Genomic DNA, 19631 nt, shown 5'->3' on the forward strand with positions numbered 1-19631 from the left:
AATAAACTCGAATGACTTTCTTACAGGATGCAGCAATTTGCGCTCCAAATCCTTTACGCGATCATTAAATTCGGGCGCATGTTGGCGATAAATGAATAAAGAGTAATCTTCAAATGCTGCCGGATCATCAGTTTCACGCAATAATGTATTGGCTTGTAGCATTTGTAAACTTTTATAAAAATTCTGCGTTTGTTGATAACGTTGTTGACGTCGCTTACTTAGACGCTCCATGCGATTTTCTTCGATTTCTTGTAGTCGCTTTTGTCGTTCTTCCTAATAATTCATTTTAAAGTAACAGCAAATGGCAAAGTTTAGCAACATTTTCTTTTTTTAACACAAAGGATGACAGTATGCGTTTTAAATACAGCAATAAGGGATATTCGATTTCGAAACGAAAAAAAAAACACAAATACATACATAATGCATGGTATGTTTTAGCAAATAGTAAGTAGAATTGTATGAATCAATAAATAAGGTTTTTGTAGGATTATTAACCAGGGTCTAAACCGTAGGTGGTACAAATATGCTGCTTGGAATGTGAAGAGCATGAAAAGAAACACGAATACACACAACTTTACAAATATTTCTTGAAACTTTCCGTAACCGAGTACTAGTTTTTAATCTGCTTGAATTTAGTTCAGAATAGTTCACAATAATTTCATAATCGAGTTCATTTATGGTCTAACTTATTAAAAGAAATAGTTCCAAAGTGTTACCGAACTAGTTCCAAAAAGATCCCAACTGATCTTGAAATCGTTCGTAAAGATCCAAACTGAACTGCGCAATAAATTCGATATCATTCCATTTTGGTTGAATTAACTAAACAAAAAAATAGCGCACATAATTTCAATGTGTCCTTAGTGCTATCCCAATTAAATAATTACGAGCCGGACCCGTGCGCATCTTGCGGAATCAATATAAAAGTCTCTTATCAATTATCAACAGAAATCAGCTGTTCTATCAACAACTTACAGCTTGCGCTGCCATCTAGCGTATGATAGCAACTGCCAGTAATACAGTGCAAATATTCGCAATAGTGCCATAGTACAAATAGATTTCGTGTCGTTTATTTTTAACAAATTATTTTAATAAAATATAGCTAAACAAAAGCTCTACGACCAAAATTGTCGAAAGCTTGCTAATAGCCCGAATCTCCATCTTTACAACCAAAACTTTATTTATAGATTTGGATTCCAAATAAGAGCGAAAGAGGGACCCGTACATAAAAACAGCAATTAGAAATAATATATATGATTGATCTAGAAATTCCATAGTTTTAATTTCGGCAATATTCAAAAAATAATTTTGTTGGAACTTTCGGCTGATTTCAAACCCGATTATAATTTGTTACCATGTTCGTCTTCAGAGCTCACCGAAATTTTCAGCGCCTGTGCACTATGAGATGCGGCTGCAAGCAAGCGCCTGTCTGAGATGAAACTTCTCGCTATTTAACAGTATAACTACCTTAATGGCCGATTACAATGAAAAATTTAGAAAAGAACTCTTTTTTTCTGATGATGGTCATGTTAAAACTTTCAAGTACTATGTGACTTTAGATTAAGTCAAGAGGGCAATAGGACCTATCGACATCTACCACAGTAGGCAGAAGAAGGGAAGCGCAAGATAAAGCCACGGTGTTGGTTTTGCGGCAGGAACGAGGCTTTGCACAGACAGTATTTTACTACTGTGTTCGTTTTGTCGCAATCCGCCCCAGCGCAGGGTTCTTTATAATAAAATTTAGTAGCGCCTACGCGCCAAAGTGATAGCAGATCTAGGAAGTGCGGGTTGGAGGAGGAAACGGTCGAGCACGTTTTGTGCTCGTGCTGTACGCTTGCCAGGGTAAAGACTCCAGCTATTAGGAGTGAAATAGCTGTCAGATATAGAAGCAGCAAGTGGCTTAAGTCCTAGAAAGCTTCTAGTATTTGCCAAAAGGACGGAGTTATTTTACAACATAGGTCCTGGTTTTTGATAGGGGGTTTTCAATTTGGTCGTGAAAATAAACTTCTGGTAATACTACGGACTCATTCAGTCTATGTGAGGTCCTTATGGACTGGACAGTTCAACCTAACCTAACCTACGCGCCAAATTATGAGGCATTTTGAGGCCGCCTTTAATGTAGAACGAGAAAAGACTTGCGATGACTGCCCCGACCAATGCATCAAAATGGCTCTTGACTATAACGACGCAATATTCGGAAAATACAGTTTCCACGATGTCACATCTCTCAATAGGTTAAGTTTGATCTATTTAGCAGCAGCTCGAAATGTAGTAATTTGTAGCACCAGGTTTCAGCAATCAAAAAATACAATAAGCTTACTTGTCTATCTGTGTTCAAATACCAACTTGGACGAAACAGAGAGCTGATTATTACTGAGCAGTGGGTCAACATTTGTCACTTACTACGTACCGTCAAAGCAGATGTCATAGGGTAACAGCATGCTCCAAAAAATAACTGGTACGAAATATTTGAAAGTTACCATGATTCGAAGAGTAAAAAGAGATGCCTAATTAGAAGAAGGAAAGCTGAGGCTGAACGAGCTTCAGTACGGTTACCGACATTTCTATAAGAAAATCCAACGGCCAACGGAAGGCTTCACGACAGTGGCGAAATCCTTTAGTACAAAAAAGATGACTTATATAAGGAACGCCATTTAGTTTCTTATTATAATGAACCCATGCTCGCGTACTATACTAAAGGTCCTGGATAAGGCATCATAAAGTACTTTAAACAAAGTTTTGGTGCGGTTTGGTTCTTGTTCAGGAAACGCTCGTGACTGTGAAGCCTAAGGAAACGATGAACAATGTTAAAAAAATGGATGTGAAGAGTTGTTTAGAATAATGCATCAACTCCTATACGAAATATGGTCAAACGACCGCATGCTATCAAACTGGAACATGAGTGTGCTCGCTTCCAAAGGCAGTCGGTTCTATGTACCGGAGCGACTCGGGATTTTTCCCGACCAAGGACTGTCATCTCAGTGTGACCCCATTTAATTTGTTTCGTCCCTCCCACAAATTGTCATCCTCCCAGCAGCTCCTTGCAGCAGGACTGCTACATATTCTCTTACTCCGGGAAGGTATCGAACCCAATCCGGGTCCGTCTCCTGACCCCGGTCCTGAGAAATGGTTTTGCTGCATTTGCCAGAAAAGAATCTTTTTAGGACGGTCATACTCTGTTCAGTGTGTCTCGTGCAAGGGATGGTTGCATCGGACAGGTTGTTCTGGGCTTGATCCCAAAACCCGACGTCCACGTAACTTTTATAAATCTTTTGTGGCTCCTTGCTGCTCACGCCCAAGGGCGTCCCGTAGTCTACGCCTAAGCGCCCCCACTACCTTCCAGCAGCCTCGCTGCTCAGCAAGCCACAACAAGTACCCGCTGCTGCTCGCGCCCCACGGCGCCAACAACTCAAACAGCTGATACCACTCATAACTACTACCTTCGTAGTAGAGCTGGTAGCAATGCTGAGCATCAGCCCCTGTCCCCGTCTTCTTCTCCCCCCCCCCCCCCCCCTCTTTTCTGGCAGCAATCGTGCAGGTCAGGGAAACAGACTCTTAGTCCCTACCTCCGTTTGCACCGTCTGCCAGCACAGAATATATAGGTTTGCGACATCCGCTCAATGCAGCTCCTGCCTTGGGTGGTGCCACTTTCCTAGATGTTCTGGTCTCCGCGACGGCAACCCCTCGACGGGTTTCATCGCGCCATGTTGCCAGGTCGCAAACCCAAATCATCCGGGTACCCCAATGCTTGCCCAAGGGCGCCCAGTCCCAAGGCCACAACAGCAATTGCGTCCTGGCCTTCCACAACCTAGGCGTAGTCACCCGTCACTTACTCCTAGACTGGCGGCGTCACCCCTCATGCACTTCAGAATTCTGCAGTGAAACTGTAATGGACTAACTGGGAAGATTACGGAGATAGTCGATTTCATGAAGCGGCACAACATCCGCATTGCTGCGATTCAAGAGACTACACTCACAGCAAGATCTGCATTGCAGACCTGCTCTGGGTATAATGTCCACAGGAAAGACCGCGAGAGCGGAAATGGAGGCGGCCTCGCGTTTATTATACACCACTCTGTGCAATATTATATATTTGATCCTGGCATCGACCGCAGGGACAATGTCTTAGAACGTCAAGGCCTATCTGTTCGGTCAGGCGATGCAAATCTAGAAATCATCAACATCTACATCCCTCCTGTCACCTGTTGCCCCAGTGGATACCGCCCTAATATCGAGGCCTTACTCACTGGCAACAATCGCATTATCTTAGGCGATTTCAATGCCCATCACGACCTATGGCATTCAAACTTGCGGGCGGACAGTAGGGGTGAGATGTTGGCGGATCAAATAGAAGAAACGACGTTCTGCACAATAAACGGAGACGCTCCCACACGTATGGTAGGAAGCTGTCATAGCTCGCCAGATATCTCAATCGTGAGCGCAGAACTCGTAAACTGCGTGAACTGGCAGCCGATGGTAACATTGGCATCCGACCACCTGCCCATACTTATTTCGTTCTGCAACAGACAGCAGCTTTGCTGCCCTCCCTATCCCGACTGATGCCCGCCAAGGGGAGCGTGCCTTCCGTAAGGTCATTGAATCCGCCTCGGCACATTTCATTCCCGCCGGGAGAATTCCCGAAATCCGGCCCCACTTCCCGGCGGAGGCCGCGAGCTTAGCGAGGGAACGCGACCTTATAAGACAGCTTGATCCAGGCGACCCCCAAATAAGGGATATAAACCAACGCATCAGATTGCTTGTGGACGAACACAAGCGGGCGAAATGGGAAGAGCACCTAAGAGGTTGTAACCTCTCTACCGGTGTAGGTAAACTTTGGTCCAGCGTAAAGTCCCTATCGAATCCGACTAAGCACAAAGACAAAGTTTCCATCGCCTTTGGCGATAAGGTGCTGTCGGATGCGAAAAAATGCGCGAGCGTTTTCTGCCGACAATATATAATGCATCCTACGGTTGACAAAGATAGACGGAGAGCCAATAGACACGCACATAAACACAAATTCAGCGCGTCACCAATCACCATCACCGCTAGAGAGGTTGAGGACGCCATTGGTCGCGCTAAACCATCCAAAGCAGTGGGCCCAGACGGCATAGCCATGCCGATGCTTAAAAACCTAGGGAAAGAGGGTTTCAAATATTTAGCGCATGTCTTCAACCTGTCTCTTTCCACCTTTGTCATACCCGAGGAATGGAAAATGGCCAAGGTGGTCCCTCTACTAAAGCCTGGGAAACCAGCTAACATAGGTGAGTCATATCGTCCGATATCTCTCCTATCGCCAGTGGCAAAGACGCTTGAAGCCATTTTGCTCCCTTATTTCCAAGCACATTGCAGCTAGCCCCTCATCAGCATGGCTTCAGAAAACTCCATAGCACTACCTCCGCGCTAAATGTCATTGGCACCCAGATAAATTGCGGTTTGAATCAATACCCCCACCATAGAACAGTACTCGTAGCGCTAGACCTATCAAAAGCCTTTGATACGGTCAACCATGGCTCGTTACTGCAAGACCTGGAAGGGTCTATCCTTCCCCCATGTCTTAAAAGGTGGACCGCAAATTATCTGGGTGGTCGGCAGGCATCGGTGCAATTCAGAAACGAAACATCAAAACCAAGGAGAATTAAACAAGGGGTGCCACAGGGTGGTGTCCTATCCCCACTTTTGTTTAATTTCTACATATCCAAGCTACCTTCACCACCGGAAGGAGTAACAATCGTTTCCTACGCCGATGACTGCACAATAATGGCCACAGGCCCAGGCCCAGAGATCGATGAGCTATGCAATAAAATAAACGGCTATCTCCCTGATCTCTCCAGTTTTTCCGCCTCGCGAAACCTGGCATTGTCACCGACTAAATCTTCCGCGACCTTATTTACAACATGCACGCCCCAAATGTCGACCATATTGAACATCCACGTCGATGGCACTACGCTACCGACTGTCCTACACCCCAAAATCTTGGGTGTGACGTTTGATCAGGATCTACATTTTGGTGCGCACGCAACCGCAATTGTTCCGAGAATTCAGAGCCGTAATAAAATCCTCAAATCCCTTGCTGGCAGTACCTGGGGAAAAGATAAAGAAACGCTCATGACCACATACAAAGCAATTAGCCAGCCGATTACGTGCTACGCGTCACCCATATGGTCGCCAAGCCTAAAAACTACCCACTGGAAGAAACTACAGGCCTGCCAAAATACTGCTCTCAGAAAAGCCACGGGCTGTCTTCTTATGTCCCCAGAACACCATCTGCATAATGAGGCGAGAATACTCCCCATCAGTGAGAGAAATGAGATGCTGACCAAACAGTTTCTGTTGAATACCCAGAAACCTGGGCATCCCAACAGACATCTGATTGACGAACCAGCACCGCCTAGGGGCCTAAGGAGTCATCTCCGTAAGCATTTTGAGGAAATACGGCACCTGAGAACCCAGCCGTATGAAGCGAAAAAACACAAGCAGGTCCTTGGTGAACTCCATAGACAGGCGTCGGACCTTTATGTCGGGAATTGCCCGGTGAATCCAGTACTTGAAGAAAAATATCCAGAACTCGCGGAAGAGGAACGCATACTCCCCAGGGAAACGCGTGTCACTCTTGCTCAACTTCGTTCTGGATACTGTAACAGGTTAAACTCTTACCTATCCAGAATCAACCCCGACATACAAAATGTATGCCCCGCTTGCAATGTGTCCCCACATGACACCAACCATCTCTTTAATTATAATGTGGAACCAACGCCTCTAACACCCCTTTCCTTATGGTCCACCCCTGTTGAAACGGCAAGTTTCCTTGGATTCCCGTTAGAGGATATTGATGACAATTTGTGATCGGTCGCGGCTATTAGGTGGGGCGAGCATTGCTACAACAACAACAACAGCAGTGTGCTGTGCTACACCATTCAAAAGTTTGTGTAGTGCAAACCTTACGAGGGGTTGCCAGCACAATTTATAACTTCTCCAACTCAATCCGAGGCCTTGGTGACCCCAAGTTTCTCACGGAACGAAACTGCAACGTTGGGTGATGTAGAAGTTTCTACCAGATGTTCGGAGTAGTATTTTACAGATGCTATTTTCCGAAACGTGACGTATCTGTAACGGGCAAAGGATCATCAACATCGATAATACTCCCTCAAACCTACAGGGAGGCTCCTAATCGCTGCAAGAAGAAGAAAAAGTGTGCTCTACCAAATCTATAGGCAGCTTAAAATCGCCATATAAGGTTCAATTTAGCGTATTGAGCGAAAGATTGAAATCCATCCAAAAACTCACCTATTAATTGTACAATGGTTCAGATGCTGGGATACGCCAAACCCACGAAAGACGATGATGGTGCCAAAGTGATAGCTAATTGGGATCGACATTTGTTCCGAAGTTTGGGAGAAATGAAAAGGAGACGGCTCCAAAATTTCTAAGATCATGTGCAAATCCTACGTTGTCGGACTCACGAAGCTGTTCATCTATCTAAAGAGACAAAACTTAAGACTCACTATGGGTGTTACTCAATAAAATTGTGAGATAGGACGTTGTTGCCAAAAAAAAACTGAGCCCTACCTGCTTCAAAAATTTCGAATCAGTAGCCGAGAAGGGGTGATATTCTATTCAGCAGTCTCTTTCAGAGATGAACCCTGCCACAAATGAACCAAAAAGGTGGACCAAAATTTGAAATTGAACACATTCTAAAATAAGTTGAACTAAATGAACTCGATTTTGTTTTGATTTAAATTTTAAAATTTTTATTTTTCGTTTCTTAATACATATCTGACCCGAACGTTCCGCGCTTGATTCTGATCCTCCTTTGCATACTCAGTGGATTAGTCAAACATACATATGCATTTTGGTATGTTTGTATGAGGGTGTATGTATGCAAAAAGTTTGTTTAGTAGCATGGGTGGAATTACAAAAAATAAAAATGTTCATGCCAATGATATACATAGATATGTCTATGCACATATGTATGTATGTATGTACGCATATATGGTGAATACCTCAGAGTGTGAATTTGAAAATTCATTAATGACGATGCAGGTACTCTGATGATGACGATCGAGCATAATATGAACCTTATAAAATAATAATAATAACATAATATGTACAGCAGTTTTTTTTATGTATCCTTTTTATATTCATACATAATTTACAAATGTTAAAACTCAAAAGATAAATATGTTATAGAAAATAAATAAAAAATAAAGTATTCTTTTTTCTAGGTACATAAATATGTAAATATGTGTATGATATTGATGCATACGAATACATTTTGAAAAGTGATCGTAATTTAAAGTAGAAAATATGTAGGTATGTACATAATTTATGTATCAAAAATTCTAAAATAAGTATTTGTAGATATGCTCAATTTGTTAAAATTTTTACAGTCGTAACTAAGCAATAAATTATTTCGTTTCATTCAAATATTTTATATTATACTGTGTGACACCAAAGAATACCTGAGAAGTCATACCAATTTTCAAGTAGATCTAAAAGATATAAGAATGACTGCATACAACATTTTCCCTGTACACCACCAAAATAGTGAGTTAGAGGCAAAAAACCGGGGTTTCGCACGTTTGGACTTTTATGAGCCTTTAACTTTGTTGGCTATAACCCGATTTGAAGTTACTCTCCGGATCAAATCAAAAGAGATTTAGGCCTTTCCAACGATATATGCATATATCAATTATGGGCCATATAAACATTTTTTTGTTGGTTTGATACAATTTTACATTCTTTTCAAATTTTGTTTTCATACAAATTTTAATAACTCAGTCAGTTTTTAGCATATATAAAAAAAATTAATACTGATTAAACTAATAATTATATTCCAGTTTTGATGTAATGTAGGGTTGGTATAGTCTTCTTATAAATTAGTACATACAGCTAGCATCAAAGTTGACGAAAACCGAAAAAAAGTAAAAAAAAAAAAAATTTGGTTCATAGGGAATATTTTCAGTTGCGTTGTGTTTGCCTAATTCAATCTCTTCTTCTACGATCCGGAAAGAAACTGAAAATCGGGTTACAGCCAACAGTCTTAAAGGCTCGCAAGAGTCCAAAGGTATGATAAACCGGTATTATGCCCGTAATACCGTTTTCACACAGAAACTTAATCGAATCACAGGTTTATTTAATGAAGCGAGCCTGACCCGTGCGCATCTTGCTCAACCAATATAAAAGTCTCTTATCAAATATCAACAGAAATCAGCTGTTCTTTCAATCAATTTATACTTACAGCTTGCGCTGTCATCTGGCGTATGATAGCAACTACCGGTAATGCAGTGCAAATATTCACAATAGTGCCATAGCACAAATAGATTTCTTTGTGTGCTCACAATCGCTTATTTTTAACAAATTATTTCAATAAAATAAAGCTAAGCAAAAGCACTACGACCAAAATTGCCCAAAGCTCGCCAATAGCCCGAATCTCCATCTTTACAACCAAAACTTTATTTATAGATTTGGATTCCAAATAAGAGCGAAAAAGGAACCCGTACATAAAAACAGCAATTAGAAATAATATATAAGATAATTAAGCCCTTTTTATACAGGGCCACTTGCTTCATTAAGCGAACATCTGTCAGCAGCCCCAAAAAGTATTACGTTTTTACAAAAAATAGTTGAAATGGATTGGCCGCCGCCGTGGTGTGATGGTAGCGTGCTCCCCCCACCACATCGAAAAATCCACTTAGATATTTGATGTTGATTAACCACTGTCACGAATGTTCAATAATTGCCGCTAGATGGATCTAACTCTCCTTTGCGCGCCTAGCGTAGAGAGTTACAAACAAGCATATATACAAGTGAAGCTAATATAAGCGTGTTAAAAATGGTATGACTTCGCAGGTTTTTTATCTTTTGTCTTTTTTGTAACACTGTGCTATGTATAATTCATAAAATGTTTTATATCTAAATTATTATTGTTGTATTTGCCAAGTTAATTTTAAATTTTATTTACAATAAATTCATTTAAAAAAACAGTAAAAAGTCAATTAAAAATTGCATATTTTCAAAACTTTATAAATTAAATAAAACAAGTTAAAACAAAACGCTGACTTGTTTGGCCCTCAATTCAATTCAAATTTTATATATTCCATGCTATTCTTGATAATTTCTATTGCTAAAATTTTATCGAGATCACTTTTCAACGTCTGAAAATGTAATTAAAAATAGTTTCCTTAATTACGGCAATTGTGGTACTCACAATATTTGCAGCTTTCTCGGCGCTTCTGCGCTTTTTGGCACGTCTTGGTGTATCTGTTTGGCCTGCATTGAAATTAAGAAAGTAAATTAATAAAGTTATTGTTGTAGTAATGTTAAGATAAGAGTAGAAAGTCTCCAAAGACGTTAAATTAAAAAAAAAATTCGTAGTATCAAGTACTCGTGAAGTTTGATATGTAAACGTCTAGAGAACCAATGTTCACTCATCATTTTATTGGATTCAGTTTCAGTTTCATTGAATTTTTGATCGACTCAGCGCTGTTTTCTTATGTGAACTTCAAAATTTGACTGCCGTAAAATCCACCTCCCTGAGAAATACGTGAGAGCATCAAAACGCGTAGGTGGGATTAAGGAATATTAAAAATATTTTCGTCGGAGAGATAAACCTTTACTTTTGAAAACGGATCTAAGATTTTAGCTTGGCAGTCGTCTGAGAAATCGATTCTCTTTGATTTTGGTTTTAAATTTGCAGTATCAAATTCATTTCGGGTTTTTATTGTAGTTTCAGGTTCGGCTTTGCTTTCGGACCTGTTGTTGTTGTTGTTGTTGTAGCGGTAAGGACACTACCCGAAGGCCTTGGGGAGTGTTATCGAGTTGATGGTCCTTTGCCGGATGCAGATCCGTTATGTTCCGGTACCAAGCCCGACCATCTCGGGAACGATTTGTTATGCCCACATGCGACCTTCTAGGCCATGCCGCCCTCCCACCCCCTAGAACCATGAGGAGCTCGGGTCGCCAGAGCCTCGGCTGCTAATGAAACAGGATTCGCCATGGATAGGTGAGGTTGACAATTGGGTTTGGAGAAGCTATGTATTGCGCTGACAACCTGAAAGGGCTGCTCTACACAAACCCCTTGAATCCGACAGGCATACCTACCGCGGGTATATTCTAACCCCCTAACCCGCTGTGGTGGTTTCGGACCACGTTTCCATTTCTCCTCCAATTTCGAGTATGGCTTATTTTCTCCTATCGATGCTGGTTACGGTTCTGTCTTGGCTTTGAGCCGGGGTCGGTTTCGATTCCACTTGTGGCTGGGTCTTGTTTCAATTTCGGTTTATATCTTATTTTCCTTTGATCCGACAACGATCTCGGGTTTAATCCAGCATGGGTTCGGTCTTGTTTCAATTCCAGTTTTGATCCGTTTTCGATGCAACACTTGGTTTTGGTCCTGCTCCGGTGCCGGTTCCGGTCCAGGTGCGCTCTTGTTTCGGTCTTGGTTTTAATTTAGGTTCAACTCCGGTTTCTCTTCCGGCTTGGGTACCGTTATAGCTTTGGCTTCATTTCGATTCCATTTTCGAGCTGAACGCGGAGCCTGATTTTTGTCCTTATTCCGGTTGCAGTTTCGGATCTGGATTCAGTTATTAATGCGTTTCAAATTCGTTTTTTATTCCAAATATAATTTCTTTGCAGTTGTTTTTGTTGTAGCGATGAAAACTCTCTCCAAATGCTTTGGAGGTGTTATCGGTTTTGATGGTCTTTGCGCCATATATGTAGATCCGGCATGTTCCGCTAACAAGCACTATTAAGGTATAAGCGCGACCATCACGGGAACAATTTAATATGACCACATTGAACCCTCTGGATCATCTCGCTCCCACCCCCTAGTTAAATGATGAACTTGGGTTCGACAGCGGTTCCGTTGCTAAAGGAACAGGATTCGCGACGGGTAGTTGAGGTTGACGATTGGGTTGTAGAAGCTTTAAATTGCGCTTGCAGTCGGCTCTTACGACAGGCATACGTGCCGCGGGCAATTCTAAGCCCCTAACCTGCTGGCGGTATTTTTTGCCCTATGTCTGGGTTTCGTTTTCAGTATGGGTTGCGTTTTAAGTTTGGGTTCCGACTTCAGACTCTATTTTCGATCTTGGCTCTCCTTTCCTTTTTTCTACTCTTTACTTTCCTTCCATTTCCCATTCTATTTTCTTCTTTTTTTTCCTTTTCCTTCCCTTGCGTTTGTGGATGTTGTTGTTATAGCGATAAAGAAACCTCCCGAAAGTTTTGGAGAGAGTTGTCGATATTGGTGGTCCTTTGGCGGATACAGATCTGGTACCTTCCGGCAACAACCACCATTTAGATATTAGCCCGCTCATCTCCGGAACGATTTAATGTGAACACATTGAACATTGTACGCCTTTCCCCTCCCCTCACCCGCTAGTCCATAAGGAATTTGGGGTCGTCAGAGCCTCGTCTGCTAACTAAATATGTGTATGATACATTCATGTTTGTAACAGGATTCCCCTTGGGCGTGAGCTTGAGAATTAGGTTGGTACTGTGAAGCTGTAAAGCTTTGTATTGCACTCATCAACCTCTCGAATCCCTTCCTTACATTTTCTTTCTTCTTCTTTACTATTTCTCTCTTTCTTTTCACTACTTTTCCTTTAGTTCCCTTTTGTTTATTGCCTAATTACCTAATACCTTGAGCAAATATGTTTACACACCAAAAACACTAGCTTAAATCAACTACATATGTATGTTCGTACCTTGTTGCTGTGCGTTGCCTCCCGCAGCCGGACTACCAGTTTGCGGCTCATGCCTGCGTATGCGCTTCACACGTTCTTCTTCCATTACCGAACGACGATGTACCACTTGTGGCACATCGACCATATCTTCAATGGGGCTTTTAGCTTTCGTATATTTTGGTTTGGTGGAGAGTTGTAACAATTTAGAAAAGTCTGGTTGTGCGTGTGCATTATTAAGACGATATTTTTCGCGCAATTCTGTGATATCCATTTTTGGATGTTTCAAATGTGGCACTTCACCACGGAATACTTCTCGTACTTGACTTAAATAGTGCAGCCAGTGACGTGGGTCCAACTTTTCTAAATCCAAAGATTTTGCACCAGTCATAATGCGTGGCAATTGATATTCGCTTTCTAATATACGGAAGGCAACTTCGTTACGTTCTGCGGGTGTTAAGTCACGTGTGGATGTATAATCGATTAAATCTGGCCGAAAACTATTAAACAAATAATTGGCAAATAGTTTAGAGAAAATTACAAATATGTATTAATTTATATGTATTTGCATACCGGCTAATTAAGGCGCAGAGTGATTTTCCATTTTTGATGATATCGGCAGGCTCTTGTACATCGTTGACAAAATCGTGCATGTGCAACTGAGTGCGCACCCAATGTAGTAAAGCTTCAGGCACAATATCTAAAAAGAGATTTTTTTCTATATTGTTACGATTTTCCATCATCTTTTGCCAAAACGTACCTGTACTACGGCGAGGCTTACGCAACAATGCGGGGGTTTCAGCTGACGCTGTGATAATTTCGGCAATTGGTTGCTCAAACACTTTTGGATCATCCGAGTCGATAAGAGTTCTCACCTGAAACGGATTCACAGCAGTGCGATTTAAATTTGGATAACGTGATGCTGGATCAACCGTATAGGATCCCGTGTCACGTTGTAGATTTTCCGGTGTTGTTTGTCCGAGCAGTCTGAAAGAGTTAAATAAAGACATATTATTTCATTTATTTCGATATTGGTTTTTGTTTCTTTAACTTTCAGCTCACCTATAGATACTCTCACGTTGTGCCACTACAGCCATAATACTATTACGTGTATTTGACCACAATTTTGTCGCATATGCCGCATCCATACTGGAAAGAAATCCACGCGCACACCCTGATCCGGTTGGCCAGAAAGGCTCTAGCAAGCTATCACCCACCAGGCATTGCAACAAACGAAATCCGTTGCGCACAATCACACGACATGAAGTTTCTGAAGCAAACATGGAGGTAAAATCGAACATTGCCACATCGGGTTTACCATAATGATTGACAGCAAATTCGAGATTTGGCATTTGATATTTGGTGGAGAATTCGGCTGCTTCGCGCGCATAGTCGAGCAGCTTGTCGGCACTAACGTTAGCTCACTAACGTTAGCTGGAGCAAGCAATTCCGCGGGATCAGAGAAGTCCTAAAAAGAGACGAAAGAAATATTGAAATCATTGAAGAGCTTTTAATTTTAATCAACTCAAATCGGAAATCATTGGGGAATAATACATTGCGTGCAAGGTAAATTTGTTCATAATGAAAGCCATGTTGAACTGACCCATGAGGACCTCACATAGCCTAAATGAGTCTATAATGTTGGTGCGAGAGCATAGCCGTATTTCATGTCGTCAGAGTATAGGACCCTGTGATGTAGACGCTTGTATCTGTGGTTATGCTATATAGGAGGGAGGCGAGAGGTCGGTGACCAAGCAATGCCATTCCTTTACTCCAGGGTTTTAGAGGAGGGGTATGTTAAAATAAGGCACTCAAAAAGAGGTAGAGAAAGGATCGCAAGCCTTGGAATGCAAAACATCTTCAGGCGAAGAGTTCGATCTTGAAAAGAGAAACGTAGGGTTAGAGAGGAGTCAAAAAGGGAGCATCAGCTGCAGTGTGGAGAAGAGTAGGCTACGTAGATGGGTAGAGAGCCATATACAAATACCGGACAATGTTAGAATTGTCTGTTGCCTGGGAGCTCTAGGCACCGAAAGCAGGTTCAATTCTGTTTTCAGACAGGAATTTAGCTGCGAGACGGCAACAAGTATTGACGTTGAAGAAACATCGTACCAGTTGAGAGCACAAACGTGCTTTTATCAGGCAGCAAAACATGCACCTCTACAGCTGCAAGTCAGTGAGAAGATAGAGTTCACAATGCCGAAGAACATGTGCCACGAAAGCTGCATGGCAGCACGAGGTAGGAGAGGGCCTAATTAAATCGTTTACAAGTAAAAGGGATTTAGACAAGACGCCGGCATACTCGGAGACTTCGGTGTTCCCAGATAGGATAATCGACGTAGCGAAACTGTCCCTGACTGTGGCTTTCATTGCCCGAAGCAATTCCTAAACATAGCGTCACCATGAAGTAAGACACAAACGCACGGTTGGAGATGTGAAAAGAGCGCCGACGCAGGATTGGAAGGTATTTTGCCCTCTCCAACAAAGGAGAAGGAGCAAAATAATCAATCAGGCACTCACAGAAAGGAAAATCGCCTGGTGCAAAGGAATTATTTAGCTGCGCCGCAGGAAGAGAAAACATAAGGACAACAATAGCAACATATTGGAAATAGAGAAGGTGGAAAAGAGCCTCGAGACTCTGCCATTCGCGAGACAACGGTAGGGGTCTTTCATGGGGATAAATTGCTCATAGAATAGCGGATCAACGGCAAGGGTGTTGGGGACAAAGTGCTCAAGGATTACCGGGTCAACGGCAGAGGTGTTGCATAGGGGCAAATAGCTCAAGGAACAGCTTAGATCAGAGCGAACTCGCCCTTTCTCTTGAAGAGGGTTCCTTGGAAGCGGCGTTGATCTAGAAACCATGGCTTCTTGCATAGGGAGCACAGAGTTTTAGTTCATATGTGGGTCTTTCAGTTTGGTCGTCAAAGAAGTTCTTTACGTAACGTTTACACGCCGTTTATGTGAGGTCCTCACTGCTGGTATGTTCAATCTAAAATAACCCAACTTAAAAATGTTAAAAAAAAAGTTTAAAAAAGCGAAAGGACAGTTGATCGTCAGTTTAAAATTTTTATTATTAAAACCACGAGTTTGATTATACCATTCCAATCAATGTTCGAAAAGCCAAATTAATAATGATTATTTTTAATTATTTCAATTAATTGTTTTTTAGTTATTTCATACCAATCAATCTTTGATAGTCTCATTGATCATGATTATTTTTCATTTTTTAAATTTCATTGCAATCACTGTTTGAGTATTCCAATTAATTATGATTATTTTCAATTTTTCTCCTTAATTCATTATCAATTATTTTAATGTTTGAGTAGGCCAATTAATCTAGACTAGTTTTTTTATTGAATTCATTAATCCAAATCATTGCTTAATTATTCCATTAGTCTAGATTTTTTTTAATAATTTGGGAAAAATTTAAGCAACGTGACATCAGGACGGACAAGGCGACAGCTGTTTCGATTATACCTTGTAAATCTCTTCAAAGCCTTTTCTCTCGGGAGTGGGAGTCGAACCCGCGCTCCTACGATAGTTGAAGTGGTTATAAACGCATTCAGCTACGTCATGCCTTAGTTGGTTGTAAAGTTTTTCCCAATTGCCTTCTTACGTATATATTATCCTTCACACATCACATAATTCGTATGTAGTTATGTGTTAAAGCTATGCATGTTTGTAAGGCGGGTTTCAGAGAAACTTTGTATTTTGTTGTTGTTTTTGTTCTATTTATAGAACTACAACGAATTAACCAAATGTTGTCACTTATATAAGTTTGCCGGGGATTGCCCGTATCGCTTTAAATGTATGAAAACATTTATTTCAAGCAATTTTTAATTTTATAATTTATTTAATAATTTGGGAAAAATTTAAGCAACGTGACATCAGGACGGACAAGGCGACAGCTGTTTCGATTATGCCTTGTAAATCTCTTCAAAGCCTTTTCTCCCGGGAGTGGGAGTCGAACCCGCACTCCTACGATAGTTGAAATGGTTATAAACGCATTCAGCTACGTCATGCCTTAGTTGGTTTTTTTTATTTTTTTTATATAATTCTCTTTTAATTATTTCATTCCAATCAATGTTCGAAAAGCCCAATTAATCAGGATTACTTAATTCGTTTTCAATTATTTGATTCCAATCAATGTTTGAATATTCCAATTAATTTTGTTTTAATTTTTTAGTTAGTTTATCTTAAATTATTTTTTTCAATCAATGTTTAAATTGTCAATTAATTAAATTTATTTTTGAATTTTTTACTTAATCCATTGTCAATTACTTCATTTCATTAAAATTTTGAATATTTCACTTAAACATCATTTGTTTTTTTTACGTAACTTATGTATTTTCAATTACTTCATTCAAATCAATGTTTCAATACTTAGTCCAATTTATCAGGATTGTTATTATTTTTGTTTAATTCTAATCAATGTTTGGAAATAGTATTAATAATGATCGTTATTTGTGATATTTTTACACAGTAAATTTTCAGTTATTTCATTCCAATCAATGATTGAATATTCCAATTAATCAGGACTATTTTTTGATTTGTTTACTTAATACACTTTTAATTGTTTCATTTCAATCAATGTCTGAGTCTTCCAATTAATAAAGATTATTTTTAATTTGATTACATAATTAATTTTCAATTATTTCAATCAAATCAATGTTTGAATTGTCCAAATAATCACGATTTTTTGTTAATTAATTTCAACCATTGTTTGAATAGTCTCATTAGTCATGATTATTTATTTTTTTACTTAATTAATTTCCAATTATTTCAGTACATTCAATGTTCCAACAATCTGATTAATCATGATTACTTTTGATTTCTTTACTGAATACATTTTTAATTAAGATTCCAATTAATGTTTGAATAGTCTCATTCATCATAATAATTTGGTTTTTTTTAACTGAATTGATTTTAAATTACTGGGGTAACTTTAAAAAATAATATAATCATAAAAATTTAAAACACGATACGTTACTTTTTTATTTAAATCATAAATTTGATTATTCATTCCAATCAAGAAAATTTCAACACTTACCTGCAATATGACACCTTTATCGATGAGACTATGCTTCTTTGCAGTCATAACAAAATAGTGTGTCTCATCTTTATAGTAAACAATATTCTCCAAATCTATACCAGTCTTCTCATAAAGTTCCTTAAAGAATGACTGATTAAATATGAACGCTACGCCGCTAATCTCTTCCGCTTTAGCCTCCGCTTCGGTTTTCTTATTTATAAAATTGGCTGTAATTGCAATCGCTAATTTGCCACGAAATTCTTTACGTTTGAAACCTTCCAACGTATTACGTTTACCATCGGCTCCGATTAAAACATCGAATTCATAATATGAAACAACATGATCCGTTGGCGTTACAGCCGCACGCCATCCGAATCCATCACCACTTGGTTCAATAGCCCGTTCAAATGATACATTTTCATGTATCTCCACTCCCAACAGCAGTGCCACCTTCATCAAAATAATTTGCAACTGTCTTATCGATATATGATCTATGGAACCCGCACAAAATTTGCCATAGAATTTTTTTGCACCCAAATTACGTAAATCGGTTATCACGAACGGCCATAAATGTAATACATTGTTGCGCGTTATACGATCACGTTTCTCCAGCACAACAACTTTGGCACCCAACAATTGTGCTTCAATGGCTGTGCGCATGCCACATGGGCCTGCGCCAATGACTAGCACACGCGTACCATTGCACGCAGTTCCTTTCGCATATACACGATGTGCGGCTCGTGCATCGAATTTTTTCCATAGCGCCTGCGCTTTCCATGAACGAATTTTCGCTTTTAACATAGGATAGAATTCGTTTATTGGTGCTGGCCGTAAACCGAGTATATCGCACATATCACGATGCAAACCGAGAATTTGGCGCATTGTTGTTGCGACGCAGAAGAGATCGAAGAGTTCGGAGGCCGCAATGGCCTCCTGCTCTGTGAGATGCTGCTTTGTCGACTTTGGCTGCTGCTGCTGCATTGTGCGTTGCTGTGATGGACGACTCATGCTGAAAGAAGATGGGAAATGTATAAATAATATGATTAATATAAATTAATGATATTTTTATTAAATCATAATAAATAAAATACATATTTCAGACAATGTAGGGCATCTCCACAGGAAGAACTCTTTCTTATTTATTTAAGGAATTTTCTCCGGGAAATATTTGGTGATATGGCTTTTCCAAATAATACTTCGGATATCCTTCCCCAACTTAAATGGCCCATAACAATTCCAGAAAGGTATAATACGTTTAGTTTAGTCCTTAGGCGGCACCTGAGCAGGTACCACGGATTGTTCTTTTTGTTTTTATTATACGGACTTTTTTCGAAATATTCGATTTATTCTTCCAAATAATGCTTCGTATACTTTTTCCCCCAATCTAAGCTCAATCATTTCAAAAAGGTGTAATATGTTTAGTCCTTAGGCGGCGCCTGAGCAGGTACTCCGGAAAGTTTTTTTTGTTTTTATGTTACGGACTTTTTTTTGAAATATTCGTTATTATTTTCCAAACAATTCCTCGAATACTTTTTTCCCGAATCTAAGTTCAATCATTTCAAAAAGGTGTAATACGTTTAGACCTTAATTGGTGGCCGAGCATGTACTCAGTAAATATTCCTTGAACAAATATAAAATATCAAGTCATAGGAAACTATTTACAAAAAATCCCTGTTAGAGTAAAATTTTGTCAAAGAGCAGGAATGGTATAAAGTTCACTGACACAAATATTAAGGGCAGGTAAATTACGCCTATACATAAACTCTAGATTCAATTCCATTTGTGGTAATGAGGTTGTGAGCGTCACTTGAGCTACTGGATTTTGTGAAGCAGGCCTATTTTCAGCCGTCTTCTTGATTTGTTCTTTCGTCCTTTAGTGGCGGCCGAGCAGGTAGCCTGAGAATAAACCTTCTAATAAAGATAAGATA

The 19631-nt window shown here is 40.0% G+C and overlaps 1 protein-coding gene across 1 annotated transcript in view; it reads right to left on the minus strand.

Annotated features, from left to right (window-relative positions):
• Nucleotides 1-19631, minus strand: part of Mical (Molecule interacting with CasL) — a 277488-nt gene that overhangs the window by 81274 nt on the left and 176583 nt on the right. The window contains 8 exon segments of the mRNA XM_067761247.1: nucleotides 25-273; nucleotides 10205-10266; nucleotides 12699-13174; nucleotides 13248-13374; nucleotides 13435-13661; nucleotides 13737-14095; nucleotides 14098-14142; nucleotides 17722-18712. Of these exon segments, the coding sequence (XP_067617348.1) occupies nucleotides 25-273; nucleotides 10205-10266; nucleotides 12699-13174; nucleotides 13248-13374; nucleotides 13435-13661; nucleotides 13737-14095; nucleotides 14098-14142; nucleotides 17722-18711 (2535 nt within the window). The 5' untranslated portion in view covers nucleotide 18712.

The sequence above is a fragment of the Eurosta solidaginis genome, chromosome 1, assembly GCF_040869045.1.
Source record: "Eurosta solidaginis isolate ZX-2024a chromosome 1, ASM4086904v1, whole genome shotgun sequence".
NCBI classification, from domain to species: Eukaryota; Metazoa; Arthropoda; class Insecta; order Diptera; family Tephritidae; genus Eurosta; species Eurosta solidaginis.